Consider the following 26,942-nt stretch of genomic DNA (forward strand, 5'->3'; position numbering starts at 1 on the left):
AGTTAAGTAAATTATCTCTCATTTTAGGTCTGTGTCTGAGCAAAGTTAAACATTGTACAGCAGCAAAGGTATTCAGTGTCACAGTGCAACGGAAATTACCAAAAATGGCACAAATGCCATAAACTCATCCCATGCCAGGTTTTATCCCATCCATCCAGTGAAGTAATTATCAAAGATGATACATTTTAGAGGCTCACGTTGGAAAGCTTGAATTTTAAATTGAGTGTTTAGAGTCAGAACTGAGTCTGTGACATCATGCCTTGTACAGAGAGTAGCATATGGAATGTTTACAGTGGGACCATCTGCAAGCAGCCACGCTGGAGGAGATCCTGGTTCCAGAACTGAGGATCACACAGCAGCCAAGTATTTTTCTACTCCGGGAAGGGCAGAGCTGCAGGTGAGACAGAATTTGAGGGATTGAGTGGCCAAACTGCAGATGCTGGTGCTCACATCACGGATTTCTCCTCAGTCATCTTAATCCTTCTATTTCTGCTTCTGAAGTGTAGGTTTCCTTAGATTTCCTTGGCAGTTACATCCTGCACATGCGTCTTGCCCAGAGAAGCTGTGGCTGCCCCATCCCTGACAGTGTCCCAGGCCAGGAGGGACAGGGCTTGGAGCAACCTGGGATAGTGGAAGGTGTCCCTGCCCATGGCATGGTAGGATGATCTCTTCAAGATCCCTTCCAACCCAAACCTTCCAGGATTTTATGAAATAGCGAGGCCAAACCAACAGACTATTTGTTCAGGAAGGACCTCGACACCAAACAAGTTTAGTTCTGACTTTTCTTGGGTTTAGTGATCTGAGAACTGGATCACCAGGATAAAAATGCTTGCCACAAGTCAGTGGGACCTTCTTTCCATGGGCTGACAGGACCTCATGTTGTACCAGGGAGGGTCAGGTTGGATATTAGGAAAAATTTCTTCTCGGAAAGGGTTCTGAAAGCATTGGATTGGAATGGAGTGCCCAGGGCAGAGGTGGAATCACAGTACCATGGAATATGCTGAGTTGGAAGAACCCATCAAGATCACCAAGTCCAGCTCCCGGCCCTGCACAGACATCCCAACAATCCAGCCCTGTTCCTGAGAGCATTGTCCAAGTGCTCCTGGACCTCAGTCCCCATCCCTGGAGGGATTTAGCAGCCATGTAGATGTGGCACTTGGGGACACGGGTTAGCACATACAAACTGCCTGGGTTTGGCAGCATTGAGGTTTCTCGGTGGCCTTAGTGGGCTTTTCCAACCAAAACAATTCCCAGATTTTATGCTTCTTTGCTTCCACGCTCCCGCATTTCTGTGCCCTCCACCGGCAGTGTGTGGCAGGGAAGGTGGACGAGGCCATGGTGGCTGATGTGACCGCAGGGCAGAGCGAGCACAGCTGCAGTGCTGGCATGCGGACCCACTGAGCCTGCGGGTGTGCAAGGGGCACCGGGTGTGACAGTGCTGCCGGGGGTACCGGGTGTGACAGCGCTGCTGGGGTACCGGGTGTGACAGCACTGCTGGGGTACCGGGTGTGACAGTGCTGCCGGGGGTACCGGGTGTGACAGCACTGCTGGGGTACCGGGTGTGCCAGTGCTGCTGGGGTACCGGGTGTGACAGTGCTGCCGGGGGTACCGGGTGTGACAGTGCTGCTGGGGTACCGGGTGTGACAGTGCTGCTGGGGGTACCGGGTGTACCGGGGGTGCCAGGGTACGGGGTGTGCTGGGGTACCGGGTGTGCCAGTGCTGCCGGGGTACCGGGTGTGACAGTGCTGCTGGGGTACCGGGTGTGCCAGTGCTGCTGGGGTACCGGGTGTACCGGGGGTGCCGGGGATGCCGGGGTACCGGGTGTGCCAACGTTGCCGGGTACCGGGTGTGCTGGGGTACCGGGTGTGCCAGCGTTGCCGGGGTACCGGGTGTGCCGGGGGTGCCGGGTGTGCCAGTGCTGCCGGGGTACCGGGTGTGCCGGGTGTGCCGGGTGTGCTGGGTGTGCCAGCGCTGCCGGGGTGCCGGGGGTGCCGGGGTACCGGGTGTGCCGGGGTGCCGGGGGTGCCGGGGCTGCCGGGGTACCGGGCGTGCCGGAGGTGCCGGGCGGCGGCGGGCGCGGCCCCCTCACGGCGTTGCCATGGCGGCCATGGCGCTGCGCTCCGCGGGGGCGGGCGGGGGCGGGCGCGGGGCGGGGCGGGGCGGCCCCTTCAGCACCAGCGCGGCCGCGGACAGCGGCGGCCCCGGCTGGAGCGGCGCGGGCACCGCGCGGGGAGCGTCCCGTACACCCGCACGGAGCGTCCCCTCCACCCGCACGGTGAGTGTCCCCACAGCCGCTCGCTGCGTGAGAGTCCCCACAGCCGCACGGTGACTGAGCGTCCCCCGCAGCCGCACGGAGCGTGTCCCCCGCAGCCGCTCGGGAACTGAGCGTCCCCGCAGCCGCTCGGTGAGTGAATGTCCCCCAGGGCCGCTCGCTCGGTGCACGGGTGTCCCCCGCATGGCGAGCGGGTGTCCCCAGAGCGCCCAGCCCGCAGGGCCGGCGGGTCGCGGGTGCCCGCGGGGTTGGGCCGGGCGGGGCCGTTGCGGGAGCGGTTGGGCTCGGTTAAAAAACTTGGAGAAACCCGGAGCGCTCGGCTCGGCTCGGGCCTTTTCCTTCTCTCTCCGTAAGGCGTTTTCCTTAGAAACTTTAGGGGTGAACTTGTAAAAAGGGCGGCGCGGCGGTGCCGGAGGGGGCTGTGTGTGTGTGGCTGCACGTGAGCTCCGTCCCACTCCGGGCTTTCCTTCGCACGAACCCCAAAGGCTCCCTGGAGCTGGGCAAGCCCTGCCTCGCCACGTTCGTAGTAGCGGTAGTAGGAGTGTGGCATTCCTTACTCGCTGTCGGAAGCTCTGTCATCCCGCTTAGATGATGACAGCCCTGGCAGCTGAGGCCTTTTCTGTGTATTCTGCAAGGACCGTCCGTGTTTTGGGGGAGGTCATAGCCTGGAGGTGACAGTGACAGTGAAGTGACAGTGACAGCAAGCTGCGATTCTGTGCCCTGAACTATTCGGAAGTGCCTGCATGCAAAGCAAAACTGCTTTCCAGCAACTCGGGGCTGGAATTGTGTGTCTTCCCAGCCAGGAATCACTCTCGTGTGCTCCCCGCCTTCTCCCACAGGCATCTCTGATACATCTTTGAGCCGCTGCAAATCTGTAATAGCATTAATTGTTCCCTGGGAAAGAGGAGGCTGGGCTCTGCAGGCTCACACGTTGTGCTCCGTGTGCTGCCTTGAGAGTAACAGCCTGTTCGTGGCTCCCATGAAAAGCAGCCAGGTGGGAATGAATGGGGATGTGCCGAATTCTCCGCTAAAGGCCGAGGGATGAATAATAAATGACAGTGACTCCAGAGCAGGGACTCTCCCATGCTTCCTGCTCCTGACTGCTCCTTAAGCTCTAGCGGCAGATGAGATGTGTCTGTCCCATTCAGAAATGTTAAAAACAATTCCCGTGCCCTTTCATCCTCCATGTGCTGTGCCTGCAACATCCAGTACTTGGGAATAGGGGCTTGCTGTGTGGAGGGAGAATAGCTGTCTGCATTATACCTTCTACTCCTTGTGTCTTATCCCTCTGGCATTCCCACAGCTTAGTTCAAAGGGAGCACCAGTAATTCCTTTAATTTGCAGTGCTGCAGACCTTTGACCTCGGGGCAGCGCTGCTTGCACACCATCCCTGCCCGGTTGTGCATCCCAGGCATAACTTTACAGTAAATTTAGTTTTGTTGCCTCATTAGGCACCAGACACACAGGGCTGTGTGCTCTGGAATGATTCAGCTGCCACAAAGACACACAGTGACCCTTGTGAGCAAAAGCCTGACCCTAAATTCCTGCCCTGCAAGATCAGGGCTTGAGCTCCTGCTCAAGCTCAGGAGTAACTGCTGACACAATAGAGTCCCATAATTTATGAATCAACCATAAATCAGGGAGACAGAAGTAGACCAAGTTTCTTGAAAGATCACATTGAGACTGAGTTATTTTGGAGAGTCAATTAAGCAGCATTTAGGCTGGCAGTGGAAATTAATTCATTAATTAACAGTGCTTGAAGGAATTAAATTCTACCCATGTTTCAAAACACTCCTAATCCAGAGTGGTTTTGTGGTTCTGGGCTCTGATGATCAGACTGCAGGAGGGGTTTGGGCTGTGCCACCCATGCTTGGCCACAGCAGGGGGGGAATCTTGATACCTTTTGCTCTGATTTGCCTCTCATTGGTGTTCTGAAGCCCTGGGTGGGTCGTCCTGAGGTTGTGGACAGTGTTCGTTGAGTTCTCAGTACCTTGATGGTCTCTGCATGTGGGGGTATACATTTTTAATGGATTTAACACATAATTATGTCTTCCATGTCATATACATGTCTTCCACGTCATATATCTCTTATGTGCCAGTGTTTAACCCAGTGGTTTTAATGGATGAAAGGCAATGAACAGTCAGAGGATTTGGAGGCAAATTCCAAGCCAAATTTCACCATCAAGGGATGGGTAACATGGATTGAGGGATGGTCCCTGGAGAGTGGAAGCCAACCCAGAGTTTACATTGCAGAACTCAAATGCTCAGCCATGGACAGACCAGGCCAACTCTTCCCCCATTTACACCAGAGCAATTCCTGCTGAACTGAATTGCTATTCGGACAATTCCTTCATCAGCAACTGTCATGGTGGGGTGGGAAGGAATCATTTCAAACCGAAAGATGGCAGATTTCACTTCAGTATATGGAAGGAATTGTTCCCTGTGAGGAACAATTCTTCTGCACAGGTTCCCAGAGAAGCTGTGGCTGCCCCTGGATCCCTGCAAGTGTCCAAGGCCTGGTTGGATGAGCTTGGTGCACGCTGGGATAGTGGAAAGTGTCCCTGCCCATGGCAGGGGTTGGAACTGGATGGGATTAAAGGTCCCTTCCAAGCCAAACCATCCAGTGATTCCATGAATTTATGCCATTTGGATTCAAACATTAAAAAAATAGAAATATTTTGTGAATAGCAGTCTGGCTTTTTGCCTTTGCCACCATGATCTTCATGCAAAAATAATTATTCAAAGCATCAGCAGAGAATCCAAGATGCCCCAGGGAATCAGCAGTGCCATTGCCTATGGCCGTGCTGAGTTAGTGTGGCACAGCAAAGGAGAATCCAGATGCAAAACTTGAGCATCATATTGAGCATGGCTCCTTCCTGTTGCAGAATTGCTCACATTTCAGTTCTTTTCTAGAAAAAATATTTTAGAAGCTCTAAAAACTTTCTTCTGTTGTGTACCACCAAAAGGAGAGTTTTCCTCCATAAAATGCCACAAACGGGTACAGCAGATGTTGATTTATGTCCACATCAGCTGATTTTCTTCTCCATTACCCTTTCTGCTGGATCTTTGCTTATCCAGCAGGTCCTGTTGCCCTGACATCCGATGTCAGGTTGGATGTTTTTGCACATTTGGTGAAAGCTTGACTCAGTCCTTCTCCCCAACTTGGTGTCGTCAGGTGCATGATGGTCATTATGAATTATTGATAGTGATGGAAAAGTCACGAATGCACAGCTGTGCTGCAGGGCCTGGGCCTTTTTCTTGGGTTTAATCATCACTTTATCTCCTCTCTGCCTTTTAGTAATAATGTCAACAGAGATTTCGTGCTGCCTTCACCACAAAAGAGAAGCAGTTCCCTGCTCTGCTGCTGCAGCCAGAATCCTTTTTTCCTGTCATAGTTTGCCCAGAGTTCTGCAGATTTTTCAACTGCAAACTAGAAAACATTTCACTTATCAAAAAAACTATTTCCTGTGGAAATCTTGGCTGTTACTGATGCAAAATTAAACATAAACTCCTGTGCAGCAAATACTTTGAAGATAATGAATAATCCATTTCTTTTCCCCCACTTTTGCAGTGCAACTCATAAAATTGGGAAAATGGCATTAAAATGAAATCCCACTGCTGTGTTTTGTATTCAGAGAGTAACTTTTTAATATAAGTATGGAAATTAATTCATAAAAATATGAATTCTATATGAAAATTGTAAACACAAATGGCAACATAATTAAACAATGGAAGACACAGTAATCTCTGAGTAGCCTGTGAGACACAGTCCGGTGGAGGTGCCAGCCCAGCCTGCTCCAGGATACAGAAGTTTTCCCAATAGAATTTAAACTGCCCCCTTGCTGTAGCAATAGGGAAGGGCCTTTATTTGGAGGGATCCTAAACTGCTTCACAAATCAACCTGGAGCCTGGGCCTGGAGCTCGCAGCTTCTGCCGTGAAATGAGAACATTCCTGGAGTGGAACAGAATAATTGCTCAACAGAAACACTTTTGTAACCCGTGCAGAGCAGAGCAGGGGTGAGGCAGAGAGGCCTTCAGGGTGCATTTCCTTCATCCTTCCTCCCAAGGAAATCTCCAAATCCACTCTGGGTGAGCAATCAAAACCCACCCTCCACACCCCAATGGCTCAGTACTGGTTTAGAGAGGAAACCCCCACACTGCATTGACTGAAGGAACTAAATCCAGCTTCCAGCAAGGGGTTTTGGGGTGTGATCAGTCAAAAAAGAGAAATCCACTCCGTGGATGTGGTTGGAGCCCTCTCAGAACAGAGAGGAATGTGATCCAGGAGAATCCTCATGGTTTAGTGACCATGGGGATGTTTGATAGTTGTCCTTTGGTGTAGATGAGGGAAAGATGGTTCTGGAGAGTTCCTGAGGAGAGCTTTGACTTTGTAATGCCCTTTTTACCCTGAAGGCAGCCCAGCTTTAGGGCTGCAGAGGCACATGGCATCACTCATCCCTCTTCCTCTGGCATTTGAAGAGGAGAGATGATTATGAAGATGGTTAATAGATGGAAAAGAAGGATTGTTTCAGTTTTTACCTTGCCTGCTTTTGCTGCAGTTTAGTCATAATAATGAGAGTTTTTGATAAGTGAGCTTTGGATTGAGTCACTGGGATCTCGAGTGAGTAAATAGATTTTGGGATTAGTCTGAGGAGCTGAGCAGAGCAGTCAGGGGAAGCTGCAGCACACAGGGGGAGGAAGGAATCTCTGGGACCCTGGGCTCTTGTTCCTGCCAGCTCAGGGGGCATCACCTGGAAATGCCCTGGGAGAGCTCATGAGGTGCTGAGCAGCCTCCACATCCACCAAAGGTTTGAGGTCCACCTGGAAGGTTTGAGGGTGGATATTCCTCAGGGTGAGACCTGGGAGTGGGGACACCCAAAGGAGTGACCAGCTGGGAAATTGTGGCACAGAGAGAAATCCAGGGCACAGAGCCCCACGTCATCTCCCAGACCCTGCTGCATCTCAGGATAGTCCTGTGCTCCTTAGGCCCAGAGGCACCAGGGGAAAAGGCTTGGGAATGGCTTTGTTGGTGCATGTTGCCATAATTCACATCCCCAGTTCAGGAACAGGGGAATGTTCTCTTTAAAACACAGGGTAATTGTTGACATCATCATTTTTATTTTTGTTTTTCCTTCAGCTGAAAAAAATCCTGGGAACCCTGAGCGTAGAGTAAGGAAATGATGCTTTTTCCTGTGGTGACTGAGCCAGTAAAAGGCAGCTGTTGGGAATAATGTCCCAGTAGGCAAAGCAGCTCATCAATCTCAGCTGCTGCTTCTATGAACATATTATATAATAATGCCTCTTCTACAAAAAAAAAAATGCTATAAAGGTCTCTCTCTTCTTCCCCTAAATATCACCAGGGGAAGCCATAAATTCTGCTCCAGTGTTAATCTTTTCTATCAGGGTGATATATCCATTAATGGATATCATATATCCATGAAACCTTCCATACTTGCCCAGAAAGAAATAACAATGTTTCAGCATTAAAAAGAAATTTGTATTTTTTTTTGCAAAGTGACTGATTTGTCTGACTTTTCCAGACTCCACATGCTGAGATCCTTTTATCTAAGCAGCCCAGAACTCTTCCCTTTTCCATCAAGGCCTGACTGGCTGCTCACTGCCAGGCTCAGAGCTGAGCTCAGCCCTTGCCAGACTTAACCCTTTATGCAGCTGCCAACGTGAGCCGTCAGTGCACGGATCTGGGAGCAGGTCAGGAGCATGCATTCAGCTAATTAGTGACCCATCAGGAGTTGGAAAGCAAATGAAAGCTGCAGACAGGCCCTGGCACAACAGACAGGTCCTCACAGGGTGAGCAAAGCGAGTGCTGTGCTTCTGGCAGCACTAAAATGGCATTTTCAGGGATAAAAATCTGCCTGCTGTAGCAGGGAGGAAAAATCCATTCTATTCCTAATAAAGGAATAACACATTCCATACCTCCTTGGTCTATAATTTCAGCTTTTCCTGCAGATTATGCAGATATTTACACTTAAATCATACTTTAAATATTATCTTTACTAAGAACCATATGTAATTTGAGCATAAAAGCTGAGGTTGTGGAACACAACTCAACAAGGAGTAAATTTCTGTGAATACCAAACCATACAGTGGACAGGCCCTGCCTGGGATAGTCAGGGAACTTGAGTGGGTGTTGTGGGATTGGCAGGATGGAATGGGAGGTCTTGCAAGGAGAATACTGACTGTCATCACGTGTTTGAAATGAGAAACAAAGAAAAGGAAGTGCCTTTATGGTAGCAGGTGAATATTTACAGAAATACTTCATTCCAGCACATGGCATGAACATGGAAATTCCAGCAACAGGACCCTGGGCTTACTCTAAATGAACCAACAGCCTCGTGTGCCAGGAAACAAGAGCTTCCTGTCAGCTGCACACTCTGATGGAAAGAATCTAAAGCCACTACACAGTTCATAATACTTCATTCTGCTGAATTATTATTCATTCTAAATTTTATATGACTCTACTACATCCCTGCTAATTTGCATGTCTATTAATAATATTAAATTCCCACTCAAAATCCTGTAGGGAAAATGGCAGGTTTGTTAATATCCTTGCAGAGGATTAAGCATGACCTGAAACCCAGAGTCTTTATAAAGGCTTTGGTGCTTTTCCCACTACTTTTCCCTTACCATTCCCAACTTCAAAGTCTGTTGTTACACCTGCAGGACTGCCAGGCTGTAATGCATCATTTATTATGTCCAGCAGGTGACCGGTGGTTAACATTGATCTCCAAATGAATGTGATTGTTTGCTGGGTTTTATTTCCTGCAGCTTTCCCGGGGAGCTTTGTGTTTCTGTCGGTGACAAGATGACAATTCATATTTCTACCAAATGATCCAGTGACTCATCCTATTAACTCTGCTGGAATACACACTCCCAGTCGTCCTGCCACGGTGAGTCCGTGGGATTTTGCATTCTTGCTGGCAATATTATTCAGGATTCAGCCCATAAATATGTGTTTGGTAGTACAAATAAGCTTTTCCTAAAGCAAGAATTTCCCAGGGATGACCACAGCCCCCAACAGACTAAATATTGCATATGGCAGCTATTTTTTAAAAGTTATTGAAGTGTTTTAGAGCAATTGAGATACTGATCTCATGTTTTTAAAAGGGCTTGGTTGGTTTGAACTGGAGGCCCTGTGAGAAGGAGCCTCATGTGTTTTGGGAATTGATATCAAGTCATGATAAATAGGCCCTTGAAAATGTTGCCCTGTGAGGGGATCCCCATCTGGCTAAGAATGAGTCTGCCATGAGTCATGATGGAAAAATGGGACATCCAAAAAACCCCAAATATCCAGCATGACAGAATATGGATTATGATTTCATACTGGGTGCCCAGTTTAAACTCCTCAATTTGTGCCTCTTGAGAACTCCCAGCTCATCGAGCCAATATCCTGTAATACTCCAGTAGAAACAGAATCCCAGGATGGTTTGGGTTGGGAGGGACCTTTAATCCCATCTTGTTCCATGGGCAGGGAAACATCCTAGTCTGGGATGCTCCACCCCTGTCCAACCTGGCCTTGGGCACTTCCAGGGATCCAGGGGCAGCCACAGCTTCTCTGGGCACCCTGTGCCAGGGCCTCCCCACCCCTTAAGGAAAGAATTTCTTCCCAATATCCCATCCAACCCTGCCCTCTTTCCCTTAAAGCCACTATCCATGTTCCTTTTGTTGGGTGGAAAAAGCAGGACACATTTTTGTGGATCAAGTCTCGTCCTGTGTTGACTTTTTGTGCCCTTGGAGGTGCCATTCTGTGGCACAGCCCAAGCCCACAGCTTTGCATTTTGCCCACCTTGCAGCCTTATCTGCCAGGGAAGAGCTGAGCCATCATTTGTTATCCCAGGGAAACTCGATGGGAACTGGACTGAAAACTGATGGCAATTCATGCGTTATCTCTTGATAACAGGATAAATAAACACTGCCTTCACCACTGCATTAACAGTAATGGAAGGGAAAACTCATGGAAAGCACTGTCAAACCAGTTTAAATATGTCCCCATTTAGGTTTCCCAGATGTTTTACTGCTTCTCCTTGTCTCATCTGGGTTTAAATTACAACTGGAAGTCTCTCCACATTTGACATTCCTGCCTTTGGAGCTTATGCCAGCTGCAGTTCTAAAGTAAGTGAACAAAATACTTCCAAATGTCCAGCTTAATAGAGAAATGGATCTTTGAATTAAAATAAAGCTTTAGGAGGAGATCATGGACATTTACAGTGATGTGTATAATGTGTAAACAGGAAAACCAGTGCAGAGGTGAGAGGAATGGCAGAATTTCTGTGGTCATTTCTGGAGTGCTCCTCCAAAACAAGGCCACCACAGCAGCTCCCAAGACATTTTGCTACATCTCTTTTTCAGCCTCTTCTCCCAGGGAACAAGGGACAGAATGAGGGGAAACAGCCTCAAGGCGTGCCAGGGGAGGTGCAGGTTGGACAGCAGCAGGAATTCCTTCATGGAAAGGGTGGTCAGGCCTTGGGAGGGGCTGCCCAGGGAGGTTTGGAGTTCCCATCCCTGGAGGTGCCCAAGGAAGGACTGGAGGTGGCACTCAAGGCCCTGGGCTGGTGAAAAGGTGGGGATCAGGCACTGCTTGGACTCGATGGTCTTGGAGGGCTTTTCCAACCTCCCTCGCTCTGGAGTTCTGTGATCTGTGAGAGGTCCCTGCACAGCTGATTTCCAGTGCAAAGTAAAAAGAATTGGAGCATTTAAATATGCTTCAATTCCCAACCTTTATTGTAAACAGAAAAACATGGGAGCAGATAGAAGCAAAGGGAAAAGGATGGAGCTGCCACAGCTGCACAAAACCTATTTCAGCTGTATCCTGCTTGAAAATGCCAGCACATGGCAAACCCTTTGAAAACACACTGAATCAACATTATGGAATATATAAAAAGAGAATCTAAACAGTTTATCAGTAAAATATGAGCTAAATTTGATGAGACTGTTCTCTAGACTGCAAGTATCTGTTTCTATGAAAGTTGTGGGGAACATGAAAGCTGTCATTAGCATGGCAGATTTGCTTCATTCAGATGTAAAGCCAGATCTGCTTGGATTTTTTTTTTCATGAAGCTCATGCACAGTGGAGAGCTAAGAGGTGGTTAATGAAACATTTTAGCATCATTGTCAGCCCAAACTCAGAGTTGCTTGCTCCAAAAAGAAAATTAGAGCTTCTAATTTCAACAGGAAAATAAATGATAAAATCTAACAATATTATGTTTAAGTATCCAAACATTTTTCCACATTGTGACTGCTTTATCAGGTGAAGGTGACCACTCAAGGACAAGTTGGAAGTTGAGTCAAGGAAATATTTTTCTAACCTTATAATAAGAATGATATATCACAAGATTTGACTGGGTCTGATCCATCTTGTTCTGTGCTTCTCTAGCCAGTGTATGTAAAAGGAAACACCTTGAAAACTGCTTTTCTTCATCCTTTTTTCTGGAAGAGATCTCAAATCAGATGGGATTCAGGGTCTATTGCAGTTTATGGTAACATTTTAAAATCCATAAACAAAAAACTTCAGAAAAATCACTAGGAGAGAATCTCAGTAAATTAAAATATTGATGAAGTGTGGAAAAAACACCTTCTTTTGAATTTCATTGCCATGGTGGTGATGTTTGTGCAGCTTCCATTTCCCCACATGGAGACTTTAGGACAAGAAAACCCTGAATGCGGAGCACCTGAGATGCTTTGGGGTATTTGTGTGGAAGGAGTTTCACAAAGGGAATTCTTTGGCAGAGTGCAGCAGGAGAGGCTTAGGGACAGCTGGGATTGGGGGTGCCAGTGAGGTGAGAGGTATCTGCATCCCGGGATCACAGAATCCCAGGATGGCTTGGTTGGAAGGGACCTTAAAGATCATCAGCTTCCAGTGTCCCAGGCTGCTCCAAGCCCTGTCCAGCCTGGCCCTGGACACTTCCACTCTGGAATCTGTGCCAGGCCCTCAGCACCCTCACAGGGAGGAATTTCTCTCTAATTTAATCTAAACCTCCCTTCTTTTTAAAACCATTCTGCTGTCCTGTCACTCTCTTCCCATGTAAATCGATCATCCTCCATTGCAAACAGCAGCAGTTTCCAAGGAATAAAGTGATTTTCCAGCCCCTTTTCTAATTAAGCAGCTCAGTACTCATTTGTGCTTGGCTTCATCCAGGTGCTGTGGTCACATTCAGGGAGTTCCCTTCCCTTCATCCCAGGATCTCTTGTTTTACACAACCTCAGTGTTGCTGCTGATGTAACAGAGGATAATTACATTAATAATAACTCCTGGCATTAACCTGAGCACCTCAGTAAGTAAATTTGCCCCTGCTTTGAGAAATCAGGTTTCTAATGGCTATAAAAGTGCCTGTAAATTGTTCTTTTTGCCAGAGAAGATTGAAGAAAATAACAAAATGAAATCCTTCTAGGAGAGTGAAAGGTTAAAGTATTGGTTTGCAAACTGGTAGAAAATTAGTAAGTAATAAAAAATACTACTACTACTACTAATGTTTATTTAGGCTTACCTGCAAATTAATTATATTTTTGAAAACTGAATTCCTGTTTTTTTTTCCTAGTACATTTTTCTTACTTGTCAGATTTGGTGTTATTTCAGCACAGAATTCTTTAATATTTATCATAAAACATTAATGGTGAGACTGAGCTCCCAAAGCCTCCTCAGATTCTCCAGGAATCACTTCAGAGAAATGACATTTTGAGGGATGCCTCTTCAACACAAAAGAGAGATTTACTGACATTACTTTCTCCTTCCAGTTTCAAACCTCAGTATATTGCAATAACATCTGAAATACCTAAAAACATGTAGCAATAAAGGAAGGATTTCTAAGCTTATTTAGAGATATGCCCATCTTCTGACTTTCCAAGTGTTTGAAGAGGGTCCCTCTGCTAAAAAGGGGTTGAATTTCAACGCTCCCTTCTCTGCTCCATTTTTTTTTTTACGTCGCAGCATCAGCCTCAGAAATGTCAAAGCTTTGCAATATCAAACAAATGCCATAATAAAAACTACTGCTTAGACAACAATTCTGACAATTTTAAGTTTGCTATGGGATCATTTGGGCTGGTCCACCATAATCTGGCATATAAAAAGCTGGACTTGATGATCTTGGAAGTCTTTTCCAACCTTAATTCTGTGATTCTATGAATGACTCAGGTGACAACATGGCAGCAAAAACATTAGAACAAAACCCTCTCCTTCCAACCTGCCTCCACCCAAGGTTGTCCCACTTCCAGAATTAGCAGTAGCTCTCTGTAAAAGCTGTTTTTAGGATAGACTTGTACTGAGTTGTCATAAAGACGCTGAAGGATGCATGGCTTGTTTTAAGGGAATAACCATGGAATTCTAATGAATATTTAATGGTGAAATCATTAGCATGTAAAATTGGCAGTGCTGGGAAGGGCAATTTCTCTCCTTTTCAGTTCAAATGTCCTCTAAATGCCTGCAGGAAAAATGTGAATATTTCTGAATACACCTGAAAACATACCTGATATCAGTGTGGAATTATACACAATGTCAGGAGCTACATGGTTCTGCCAGACCTGTGGGACTGATTCCAAGACCTTCACACTGTCAATTAAATTCCCAACTTCAGTCCTGCTTTAGCCAACTTCTAAAACATTCCTTCAGCTTCAGACATCTGGTTAGTCCCAGTCTTTGTCATGAGGCCAGGAAGGTGCTTGGAATTACATATGCTCCTGATCAGCTTAATGGGAGCTGGAATTCCAGCAGAAGTATGTGAAATAGAGCTCTGCCATATTCCCAAGCCATTTGGCAGCTCACAAGTTACTTGAGATTAATAAAATATTCCAGAATGTGGAATCTGAAGGCGAGGGAAGGGGAATGTATGACAACGTACATATGGAGTCACCACTGGTTAAGAAACAACAGTGGGGACTTTTCAGTACTGTTGTTACTTAGCATGATTTTACTTTATTTTTATCCTCGAGCTTTGGCTGATAGAATATGTTTGAGCCATCTGGCTGCAGAAACACTCGGGGGTGTTTCGGAAGCGGGTTCTGGGTGCTGGCAGACTCCCAAAGGCGCTTCCTGCACCCAGCTGGTGCCTCACTGAGACCCTTCAGATGCCACCTGGCCACCACCTGAGTGCCTCATCTCCTTGTTAAATGTGATGCTATGAATTCGAGATATCATTTTAAACTGAGAAGTTCCCAAAGCTGAGCTTTATCCCAGGTATTCTATAGATGCTTCTTTCTTGAGGTCCTTTTTCCACAAGACTGGAAGGGGTTTTCTCACCAGATCTGCAAACCACGACTTGCAGCATTGATACATTAATGTAAAACATGGCTTATGGCTTAGAAGGAAATATTTTCCACAGAAACATCACGGAAACAACTTGACAATTATGAGATATCCAGTCTTTAAACCACAAGTGATATTAAAGGATGCGTGTGTTTAGATAATCCATAGAGACCAAAGTTCATCCAAGGCATATGGCTGGATAAACAGGGAGCAGGTTGCAACATTCCTGGTTTTCACAAAAGAACTTCCTAGTCTTTTAGTACTTTTAAGTATTCAAGTCACTGAAGATCAAGGGAGATGTCTAGGCAGGACAGAAAGAACAAATTTGCTTATTTTGCTCATTTTATCTCTTCATGGTGAAATTTATTTGGAGTTCCATTAGAACCACCAAATAGTTTGTGTTATTAACCTTTGAGTAGTTTTAAATTGGGTCTATATGGTTTGCTGCATTTACTTTGAGTCATGGGTTATACAATAACGTGATGGCTTCTCAGCAGGATTAAAACCTGAGTACATTAAAATTCAATTAAAAGCCTGTGACAAGTGCAGTGGTTGACTCAGACCGTTAACTGGGGTTGTGTCTCTAAAATGAACAGCTCTGTCACTACACTGAGGGAGGAAGTTTGGTATAACCAAGTGAAATGTCCTCTCTGGTATTCCAGAAAGTTCTAACATTTGTCTCTAATTCCTCCTTCTCCCTGTTTAGCCAACCAATATCACAATGACTGAGGACTTGGACCACAGATTCAGTTATCTCACCTGGGATCAGATTAAAATCCTGGATCAGGTTTTGACTGAGGCTATACCTATTCATGGGAGAGGAAATTTTCCAACCCTGGAGGTAAAGCCTAAGGATATAATCGATATGGTAAAGGAGCAGCTCATTGAGAAGCAGATCCATGTCAGGGACATCCGCCTGAACGGTTCCACTGCCAGTCACATCCTGGTGAAGCACAATGGCACCAGTTACAAGGACCTGGACATCATTTTTGGAGTGGAACTTCCCAGTGAGCTCGAGTTCCAGGTGGTTAAGGAAGCAGTTCTCAATTGCCTATTGGACTTCTTGCCAAAATGCGTTAACAAGCAAAAAATCACGGCTCAGACCATGAAAGATGTCTACGTGCAGAAGATGGTCAAAGTCTCCACCGACCACGACCGCTGGAGCCTCATCTCCCTGTCCAACAACAGCGGCAAGAACGTGGAGCTGAAGTTCGTCAGCTCGCTGCGGCGGCAGTTCGAGTTCAGCGTGGACTCCTTCCAGATCATCCTGGACTCCATCCTGGCCCTCTACAGAGCCTCAGAGCGGCCCCTGACACAGGACTGCCACCCCGCCGTCATCGCCGAGAGCATGTACGGGGACTTCAACCAGGCCATGGACCACCTGAAATACAAACTGATCTCTACCCGCAACCCGGAGGAGATCAGGGGAGGGGGCCTCCTCAAGTACAGCAACCTCCTGGTCCGTGACTTTAAGCCGGCGGATGAGGCTGAAATTAAATCTCTGGAACGTTACATGTGCTCCAGGTTCTTCATTGATTTTCCTGACGTTGCCGAGCAGCAGAGGAAAATCGAGTCCTACCTGCGCAACCACTTCATCGGGGAGGAGAAGAGCAAGTACGACTACTTGATGACCCTGCGTGGGGTGGTGAACAAGAGCACAGTCTGCCTGATGGGGCACGAGCGAAGGCAAACCCTCAATATGATCACAATCCTGGCTTTAAAAGTGCTCGGAGAACAGAACATCATCCCCAACGCGGCCAACGTCACGTGCTACTATCAGCCTGCTCCCTATATCAGTGACAGAAACTTCAGCAACTACTACATTGCCCATGGACAACCCCCTGTGTTCTACCAGCCGTACCCTTTCCACATACAGCTACAGAGCGGGATGGTGTAGGAGCACTCCAACCTCCAAGCACTCACCAGTCCTCTCTTTCCAGTTCTCTCCTTAATAAAGGCCTCATTAAAGCGAGTTTTATCAGCACTTTTGAGTTAAGGACATATTTTTGTGCAAGTTGCCAAAGTTGTTTGGTTGGTCAATGTCTAACTCACCATTAAGCAGGTGAAATAAGTGAAGCATCTGTCATTCGTGAAGTGTTTATACCTTGATGTGTGTTTGGGCTGTATTTTTTTGCAATGAAAAGAGAAGGATATAAATTATTCTAATTTTGTAAAAATGAAATGCACTAAGTTCTGGGTTCTAAAAAAAAAAATTCATAAGAAAAATGTAAATGGTGTCAATGAAAACTGAAGCCAATGAAATACCTCTCTGTAGAAATGCCTGATGTTAGAAGGGACAGTGCTCTGGGTATGTCAAAGTCAATCATCCCTTGATTTTATCCATGCAGTTCCAGCAACTTTTATTTGCAGCACCTTTGAAAACAAACACACATTGCTGGGTCATCTCTTGGTGGCTGATTCCTCAGGTCAGTCAGAGACTCGGGGTCACTGTCCTCCCCAGAGAACTGGTTTGTACTGGTGAGCAGGAAATGCCCCTACCAAGAGCAGACTCAGCATTTTGTGTATCTGAAATTTCCACTGATCCCAGGGAAAGATTTGGCTGCTCAAGTCAGGCAGCGTCAGAGCCCAGGATCTGCCTCACAGGTAACGAAAGCTGTGAGAGGTACAACTACTCTGATTAAATTGGTTTTGATAACCAAGGCAAGAGGATAAGAAAGAAGGTGAAAATTGAGCAGAATGGGCTCACTTTCTATCACTAATTTGTTATTGATCACAGCTGCTTTAATGCACAACAAACAGAGTCAGGAAAAACTCCAAAAGCCCAGGACTGGCGCTATTTTTAGGTGAATTAAAAAAATCCTTGGCAGTGGCATTTGAAAAACTATTTTATACTGGTAAAGTCCTGTCTGTGTTTAGATACCTGCACACATCCACCAGTAGCAAACGAGGATTTACGATCAGGAAGCAAAACATGAATTATACATTTGTGTGTGTGTGAGTGTTTACCAAAGATAAGTTTTAAACATGTCACATAAGTGCCTCCCTGTGCCAGTTGCTCCATGAAATGCTGGAAGTGGTGCCAGAGAGCTCCTAAATTATGGCAAGGGGAACACGCCCTGGGGTTGCAGAGTGTTTGTAGCAGTGATGGGCAGAGGGTTTGCTCCAGGATGAGCAGGTTTGGAACAGATGGATCTAAGGTGGTGTCAGCAAAACCAAACTTGGGAAAAGGAATATGGAACAAGAAAGACAAGTGGGAAAAGGAGGTTTGGAAGGGGTGAGGGTATAAAATGGGAACAGCCAACTGGAAATGCAAGCTGTAGAGTTTCTTACATTGACTTTGTGTGTCACTGTGTTGTCCCTGTCACTGTTCATCTTCATCTCCTCCTGCTCCAGAGCAGTGGCTGCATTGCATCCATTTACAACAGGTGTCAGGCCTTGGGAATTTCTTCTACTTGGGCATAAGAGTTTGATTTATTTTACAGAGAAATGTGGTCCATAAATGTGCTATTTTGAATCAAACATTTCTAAATTTTCTAAGGTCTGTGAAGTCCAATTGCCAGTGATATGTAGCTTCCCTTTCCCCCATTATATTCCTGTACATTTGAACAAAGAATTGTTCAAAGACCATCATCACTGAAGTCAACTTTTTTCTGTAAAATACAGTGCAAAAAATTGGTATTTCTACAATATAAGGGTTTGCTGATGAATATGATTAATTTTGTGATGTCTTTCATGAATAGAGTACTGTTACCTTTGCTGATTTTTCAGGTATGTCCAATTTGGTGTCTGAAAGCACACTTTATTCCACTTCCACCAAGATCTTTCCATTGGTTAAACTATAATTAATAAAATGATCAATTCTAATTGCTCTGTGATCAGCTATGGTAGCACCATGTTTGCATGAAAGCACTTCTAGGGAATTCCCCCTGTCAGGAGCAAAATGGAGTGAGACATGGTGGATTCCTTTTGTTTCTGTTTTAATTGAACTGTCAGGATTATAAAGGGAACCTTTCCATTTCATTTGGTGTTTGCCATGTTAAATAGCACTGTGAAATTCTGTAAGAGCCTTACGTGGGTCATGTCCCTGCTACTGCTTGGGGTCTGCAGGGATGAGGAGCTGAGAGCTGGGCTGGGGAATCTGTGGGAATCAGGCATCCAAATGCCTTAAATTTCAGGGGGAAGGGGGCTCCTAATCTCTTTAGATTTGTTGGAAAGTCTCAGTCCATCTGCACTGACCTGTGACCTTAATGTAGTGTTGCCACATTGATTTGTTACTCCTCCCCTCCTGGTTTCCGTGGTTGCTGGGTGGAAAAATGGGTTGATCTTCCCAAGAACCAGGGAACAGGTCAGGCAGGAAGGAGCATTTTCAGTGTGTCTTGCATGGCCAGTGATCCAAAACCCAGAAAAATTCTTCACTGAGGTGTTCTTTAACCAACAAGTAGAAACATGCATTGGGTAAAGCACTAAAATACTTTTTGAATCAGATATTGTGGAAGTATCAGGAGTGGTGAACTCGCTGTGGATTTGTATAAACCAGCCTGTGCACTTGTACAGAACTTTATTTAAATATATATTGAATTCTGTCACCTCTCTGTGGATCCAGGTTAGGTAAGGAAGGGCTCAGCCAAAGTCCATGGAGCTGGTGGGAAGAACCCACCTGGCTGCAATGGGCTTTGTACCCCAGGAAAGAGGAGGGAATTAGGGGAGCACCTGCAGGCAAAGGTACAAAGACATCAATATGCAAAAATCTCTCAGGTATAAATAAACCCTTTAAATTTATGGAAAAAGGTCTTATATTTCTTACCTAGAGGTAGTTCAGTTCTGAAGGTTGAGGTTGTGATTTTGTATATGTAAGCATATATATATATATATATATATGTAATTTATTTAGCCTTACATATATAAAATCCCGTGTATCTACACTACAGGGGCAATTAACAAAACCTGATGGTTTTAATTATTTCCTTCCAGATGTTCTATTGATACCTGGCAGCAGTAATTAACCTGGAGGGGTTTTTTTTGTTCAAGGTCATAATGACTCTGTAAAGTAATATTAAAAAGGGGATGATGTATTGACTGCTGTTTGCAAAACACTGATATCAGTGTGTAGGATGAAATATTGGAACCTCTTCTCCAGTTGTTACTGATTTTATCATGTGCAGATCTAAATCTACAAAGAATTGAGAGTTTTCTCAGTGCCAGTCTCCTGAGCTTCATGTTTGCATTATAATTATATCTCGTTGTTACAATCTGTTCAATGATTATAATGCCTGGAAATTGTAATGCTGATTTTATTTAATCACAAAACTTCTTAGGGTTTACAGCTTAAAGTAATCTAATGTTGTCAGGACCTAAGTGTTACAGTTTCAAGTGCTTTCCTTAAAAAAAAATGTCCTTTGAATTTTGTGTTTTGTTGTAAAAGGTCTATTTGAAGCAAATACTTTATGGTAGTTCCTTTAAAATGTATTTTGTGAGCTTTATACTCGACACGTTACAGAGGTTTTTGCAATGGATAAAAGAAATGCAAATTGTTCTCAATGGAGGTGTTGCCTCTCCATGTGTTACCTGGAGCCTGAGGATCTGCGAGGGGATTTGGGTGGTGTTAGAGGAGTTACAGTGATAAATTGGAAATAAATTTGGAGTTATTCAGGTGTGGATTCAAGATGAGCTGCAGAAATACCTGGAGAAAGGAGGGCAGCGAGCTCAGTTTTGGTTTGATCCTATTTTCTATTAAATAATCACATGGAAGGGCGTTCAGGACAAAGCTGTTGCAGATGAAATATTCCTCTTAATGTGCCATCTGAAGCTGTGGAAAAAAATATTGTAATGCTACAAATGTGTAAGAATCCCACCAATTTGTAGGTCATTAGTCCACGGTGTTGACTGGTGCCTTTGGGTATTTGGGGGGTGATCATTAAAAGAACATTTTATTTAACCTGTGGTTTCCTGTAATCCCTTGATTGCTCCAGCTGGAGCAGGCAGGTCTCTCCAGGAAGCCAACCTGGAGTGTGGTAACTGCAAGAGAGATGAAAATTTGGTTACAGCTCCTCAGGTGGATACAGCACAGGCTCAGATTCAGCCTGGCAGACCCACAGGGAAGGTTCTAGAAGGGTTCCCATGGGTCTCCCATCCCTTGGAATGGCTCTGTGCTCCTCAGCACCGGCCTTGTGTCAAATACTCATATTTGAAGTGCCTACATCTCTGCATTTATATAGTAAAAACCTCATTGTCTGCTGGGTCATTAAAATTAATATTTCAGTGACAAAGGATTGGGCTTTACACATGCACATCCCCACAAATCTGATCCCATATTTATCCAGGATTTCTGGAGATGTTGCCCCAAGGTGGAAGAAACTCCCACAAACCTGTGGGTTTTAGCTGAGCAACATAACCACACTTGTCACAGTCACATTTCTGGTTGTTTACTTGGCTTTTCTGGTTTTGGGGAGTGGGTTTGGGATTTTTTACTGGGTTTTTTTGTTTGTTTGTTTCGTGGGCTGGGTTTTGCCCTACTGCTCATTAATTCAGAGTTTTTGAAGAGGACAAGACAATATTGCTCTTTCTCTGTGGTAGGTGTCATAGCTGTTAAATCCCATGGGCTCTCAGAGTCTTACAGAGGAGGAGCAGGAACATTCCAGAGGTTTTGAACCCATGTGAGAGCTTGGAAATTCCCAACTGGCTCAAAATGGTCCTCAGTGTTTTCCCTGGCTCCACTCAGCTCATCCTTGGGCACTGGAGCCATTCCAGGGTGTGGGAGGGCAGCGAGACCCCTGCACACCAGGGAAACCTTTTTTCCTCAATTTTATCCAACATTGCTCAAAACAGAGTTTTTTCACCCCTTTTTCACTGTGCAATGGGTAAAATTTTGTAAAAGCCCTCCCATTATTTTAACCAGCAAACACCATTTAATAATAATTTCAATTCCTGACTGGTTTCTTTAATACAATCAGATTTTTAAGAGTTTGCCTCAATAAAATGGGAAGTGGGGAATTGAGAAGGCAGCACATATAGGGGAGTTTCCCTTCCTTAAATATTCACCAGATGCTTTCCTGAGGAATTCAAAATCTGAGGAAATACATGAAGCTGAGAGAGCTGCTTTGTGCTCTAGTCCCTGCCACCCCCATTTTTTCTGCTCCATCAATCCCCATCATTAAATACCATTTCATAAGCAAGTGATTTTCTTCTTCTCAGCTGCCTCCATATTCAGCTCCATTTCATCCTGTGCCATTGCAGAACCTGTGCCTTGGAAATCACAATTAGTTACCATGGAAAGCAACTCAAGACCGTAATAAATACACTCGAAGGCTGCTCACTCTGCCTAGGATTCCAAAATAAAAGTAAAAATAAGTCCTCTGGAGAACTGGGTGCAGATCATGGATGTTTATGGGCAGTGTGTGCTTGTACATCCCCAGGTTAATGCCATTTTTTATTTCATTTTCCTCCTGTCTGGGTGCATGGGAGCAGCAAACCCCTCCACGATGCAGCCCCACTCCCTTCCAAGCCCTCCCTCCAAGAGGAGCCCCTTTCCCCATCCTCTATTTCATTCTCCTATAAATGCTCCCCTCCTGTTGTTGACAGGAGTTTATTCACACTCCTCCTGGTTTGCTGCTGGAGCAGACAGGGACAGGATGCTGCCCATATGTCCCTGGATTTCTGCACACACAAACCCAGCAGCATTTCCACGTCCCAGGAGCTGTCCAGGGCTGGCTTTGCCCTCCTGTTTTCCCCATGGAGCAGCAGGAGGAGGAGAATTCCCAGCTCGAGAGGATGAGACCCCGCAGTGCTCTCACCATTCATGCCAACAATTTCTTCCTCCAGCATTTCCTCAGCTCCTGACATTTTCCAGACAATGGGCTGGAATTGCAGCTCGTGGTTCTGTCTCAAGGATCCAAGTGGATGTTGGAACAGATCCCTTTATATTGTCCTGCTTATCCCTGGCTGTTCCCAGGGAATGGCATTGCCCAAGCACGGATCTGGATTCACCACCAGCCTCAAATGTCTGATTTACCCCCAGATCAGGAGAAAGAGCGGTGACCTTCCCATGTTAAAGTACCCACAACTAATTACACATCCTTAAAATTTATTAAACCCAAAATTCCATCCCAAACACTCAGTTGTGGAACATTATGATCATTTAGATCTTGAAATCCTGTATCCAGTGAATGAACTCCTCAACTCTTTTTGCAGGAAAATGAGGTGTCCCAAGTGTTTTCACCCAAGGTGTGATCCATGTGTGCTGTGCTTCTTTCACTGAGACACAGCCCTGGGTACATTTAGGTGCTTTCCTGAACTGAAATGGGATTGTTTCCACGTTGTTTCTAAGTAACATAACAAGAAAACAGGTTTTAGGACAAAAACTAAGGAAGATCTCTGAGAGAGAATGGTCCAGGTAAAACCAATCTGTGCTTCTGTGAATGTACAAAACAAGGGGTGCTCAACACCTGTGGGCAGCCAAAGAAGAAGGATCCCAGCCTGGAACTCTTATATTATTTTTTTTTTGGTTGGTTTTGAAGCACAAACCAAAGGGTTTTTTTTTTTCTTTTTAAATAAAACCAACTGCTCCCTTGGTCTGGGTGAGGCTGGGTGATCCCAGCTTGGGGGTCAGAATGGACCCTCTGGCCATGGCCATGTCCTGCCTGGTGGCCACAAAGGACCCTCTGTCCCACCCTGCCAGGACTGCAGCTCTATGGAAACACCACTGGACATCGTCATTTGTGGCACTTCAGTCACCCTGGAAACAAAGTAGCTGCTCCCAGCCGTGACTTTTAGCACAGCTAATTATGTCATTAGTGTCAGAGCCGCTGAACCACGGCCGTGTCCCCTCCCTGCTGCTGCCGATGTTTCCATGGGAATGGCCAAGCTCCACACCTCGAGGTGTCACAGCTTCTGCCACTCCTCCACTCCACTGGGCAGGTTTGGTGGCTAATCCCAGTCCTGCAAATAGTCTTGTGCAGGACTGTTTGGAGAGCAAGAAACTGCTGATGAATTCAGTCTGATTTATTGAGAGCTCTGGCCTGAAACGTTTCTGGTGCCATCCCCCCCGTGTGTGGGACTCAGCAGCTCTCCCACCTCAGAATCCACTCAAGCAAAAGAATTCATTCAATAAAAGGTAATTATAAAAAAAAAAAAGAGCTAAGTGAAAGCTTTCCTCCCTCTTTCCCAGGGCTTCCTGTCATCCCCAGCAATGCTGATCAGCACTTTAAGGTTTCAGAATGACTCAGAGGAGATTTTGGTGGGTGTCCAAACCATTCATTGTCTGGCACAAGCCACTGGTTCCACGGGGAGTGTGACCATGTCCAAGAGCCAGATCTGCTGCAACAAGAGCCTGCCAGACTCCTGAGATCCACAGGCCAGCAGGAAAACGCTGCTGTTTACCTCCTCAGTTGCTCATACCTGGGGCCAAATCACTGCTGATGAGGTTTTGGGAAGTTTAACAGCATTAGAGCCACACACTCACAAAGAATATTGGCTTTAGTTTCTGACTGAGCAGCAAACAGCTCTGTAAAGAGCTAATAAATGATGCTCAGAAGAAAAAAAACCACTGAATTATTAAATCCCTGTCCTGAAGGATGCACAGGTTGGCTCTGCAGCCTTACAGAGCTGCTTCCCCCCAGGAACAGCCCTGATGGATGGGCTGGGGGGCCTGGGGCTGATCATCAGCATCCAGCTGCTCCACAGAGGTGCTGCCAGCCACCACGACTGGCTGGGGCTGGCAGCATTTTGGGGGTGATCAGTGCGTTCTGAGAGGCTGATCCCTCCCCAGAGCTGCAGGTGGTGGTTGTTGAATAGGGGGAAATAAGAGGGGGGATGGATGGGCACGTTGAAGATGAAAACTGAAACAGCACTTGTGGATTTAGAGAAATCAGTTAAAAAATAATGAAAATCGCTAAAGAGCCACTGAGAACCACATGAGCCTGGTTCCCCTGGCCTGGGAGAGATGGATGGCCTCGTTAGCAGGTGATGCCCAACAGATCCAGCACTGCTGGAGGCCCAGCTTTAACCAGGGAATGTGGAAACCACGGGGAGATGGATGTGGTGGAGCTGTGCCCAAAGCCCTGAGAATAAGCCCAGGTGCCTGCTGGATATTTCTCAGCACAGACAAGAAGTGCAGCTGGGACTGTTCTGCTGGGGTTCAGCTCCGTGGTTTAAATGCAATGGGAATTTTCCCCCTTTTGGGGATGCTTTTATTTGTCCCTTACTCCCATCACTCTACGTGGAAAATCCCTGGACTCAGCCATGCAGGCACCTCTGACATTCCTTTACTTCTTGAGGACCCTCTGCCTGCTCTGTGCTGCAGCTGTTTTTTGCTCTAAAGCAGAAAAAACCTGGCAAAATGTCTTTGCAGAGACAATGTCAACATGAAAGGACTCCAGACTGGAAATAAAAGGAAGCAGGTGGCTCTTGACTGGAAATCCTTGATTGCAAGGTTTGGAGGGCCCAAATCCCTGCTGCCATCCCATCCCCTTCCACCCCAGCTCTGGGAAAGGCAGTGGGACCAGAGGCTGGGCACTGCCACCTCAGTCAGGAGGGTGGGTTTGGGCTCCTGTCCCAGATTCCTGTTGGGAAAACCTCATGGAAGGTGGGGGTGAAGGGCTGCAACACAGCAGCAGAGCCTGGGCACTGCCACTGTTCCCCTTGGACAGAGGGGAATGGGGCAGGAATGGCTTCCACTGCCAGGGGACAGGGCTGGGTGGGACAGAATTGGGAAGAAATCCCTCCCTGTGAGGGTGGGGAGGCCCTGGAATGGATTTCCCAGAGCAGCTGTGGCTGCCCCTGGATCCCTGGAAGTGTCCAAGGCCAGGCTGGACAGGGCTTGGAGCCCCCTGGGACAGTGGAAGTGTCCCTGCCATGGCAGGGGATGGGATAGGGGGGAACTGGATGAACTTTAAGGTCTCTTCCAACCCAAACCACGCTGGGATTCCCTGTGCTGCTCAGGGCTGTGCTTGCAGTGACAGATCCTGCTGCAGATCCAAGGACACTCTGCAGAGAATTCCTGCTCCCACCGAAATCCCCTGGCAGCCTCTGCCTCAGGTGCCAATTGCTTCAAACCTGACTCCAGCTGAAGAGCACCTGCTCATAAATATCCACAAATCCTCCCACATCCTGTTTGCATCATCCTCCCTGTGCTTTGGTGGGAGAGAACATGAGTAAATGACTGACTCACAAGGTCTCATTTCCCAAATTTCATGCAGTTTTCAAGTTTTCCTTGTACTTTGCATTAAGATGCTTTTATAACCTTCATTACACAGAGCACAGACACAAATAGCTCTTGAATTCATAAATATGGAGCAATCAATGTATTTTTTTTTGCAATTATTGGGACAAACAAATAGAATATTTTGGGGCTGCTCAGATGTGCTCTGTAAGTGATGCCTCCCATTGTCCATTAATTGTAAGGATTTGGTAAATGAGCTTTAAAGGGTCTATTAGTATTCATTAGGCAGAAGCTCCCATGTATTTTCTGCAAAATTAATGAAATGGAACTGTTTCCTCTGCTGATGACATGGCTGAGCTGCAGCCCAGCTCAGTGCAGGTTCATTACAGGTATCTTTTTTTTTTGGTTCTGCCCAAATCCCCTCATGGGAAGGTTACAAAGTGGCTTTTTCCAGCTCCTGGCTCTGTCATGAACACAGGGGTGGGGACTCTGCAATTTTCTGAGGATTTTCAGGGTCGAGTCCATTGCCCAGCTGGGAAATGATCCTTGAAATCCAACTGGATCTTGGAATGCTAAACCAGCATTGCCAGGGCAGCAGCTTTGGGGTGTCCCAGTGCTCCCCATGGTCAACCCCAAAAGTGCAGAAGGTGCTGCCAGTGAGGGAAGAGGAGGTGACCCCTGCCCAGGGGGTGTGGGGGCATGTGGAAGGCAGCTCTGCTCTCTTCTCTTTTCTTTTTTTTTTTTTTTTTTTAATATTATTTTACATCAAATGCATTTAAACCAGTTTGCAACTGTTATATTTTTGGTTGGGTTTTGAAACATAAACCAAACTTTATTTTTCTTCTTAAATAAAACCAACTGCAACCAAAAGCCCAAAGGACAGCTACACAAATCCAGAAGGGTTTATAAAACTCCAGGTGAAGAGCTGAGGACTTTTTTCCCTCTCAAATTAAGGAAAACTTGACCTAAGGAGGATTTCAAGCATCTCCACATGGTGGAAAATTCTTGAGGAGGTGACGAAGATGAGCTGAGGCTGCAACAGGCTGTGCCAAGGGGTGAAAATTCCACCAGCACAGCCCTCGTGGATTCATGGATTGGATTCATGGATTCATGGATTAAGAGGAGGTTCTGTGGGAACACCCCCAGCCGTGGCTTTGTCAGGAGCAGGAGGCAGCAATGGGAACAAACCCTCCTGCGTCATCCCTGGAAATCGACACCCACTGCCTGTCAGGGCGGGAGGGTAGAACACAATAAATTAATTTATAATGGAGCACATGAAAGAAAAATAACCCCAAGCATGA

At 46.3% G+C, this 26,942-nt stretch overlaps 1 protein-coding gene across 4 annotated transcripts; it reads left to right on the forward strand.

Annotated features, from left to right (window-relative positions):
• Positions 1-2,159: 2,159 nt before the first annotated feature.
• TENT5D (terminal nucleotidyltransferase 5D) lies at positions 2,160-20,421 on the forward strand. Of its 4 annotated transcripts, none has more exons than XM_077186035.1 (4): positions 2,160-2,404; positions 9,059-9,180; positions 10,288-10,402; positions 15,232-20,421. In XM_077186035.1, the coding sequence occupies exon 4, from the start codon at positions 15,247-15,249 to the stop codon at positions 16,420-16,422; it is 1,176 nt and encodes a 391-aa protein (XP_077042150.1). In that variant the 5' UTR covers positions 2,160-2,404; positions 9,059-9,180; positions 10,288-10,402; positions 15,232-15,246; the 3' UTR covers positions 16,423-20,421. The 4 variants fall into 4 exon arrangements, with proteins under 4 accessions (XP_077042150.1, XP_077042151.1, XP_077042152.1 ...); XM_077186036.1 differs by having other exon boundaries at positions 2,160-2,275; XM_077186037.1 differs by lacking the exon at positions 10,288-10,402.
• The last annotated feature ends 6,521 nt before the right edge of the window (positions 20,422-26,942 follow it).

The sequence above is a fragment of the Agelaius phoeniceus genome, chromosome 14 (assembly GCF_051311805.1).
Source record: "Agelaius phoeniceus isolate bAgePho1 chromosome 14, bAgePho1.hap1, whole genome shotgun sequence".
In the NCBI taxonomy this organism is placed as follows: domain Eukaryota; kingdom Metazoa; phylum Chordata; class Aves; order Passeriformes; family Icteridae; genus Agelaius; species Agelaius phoeniceus.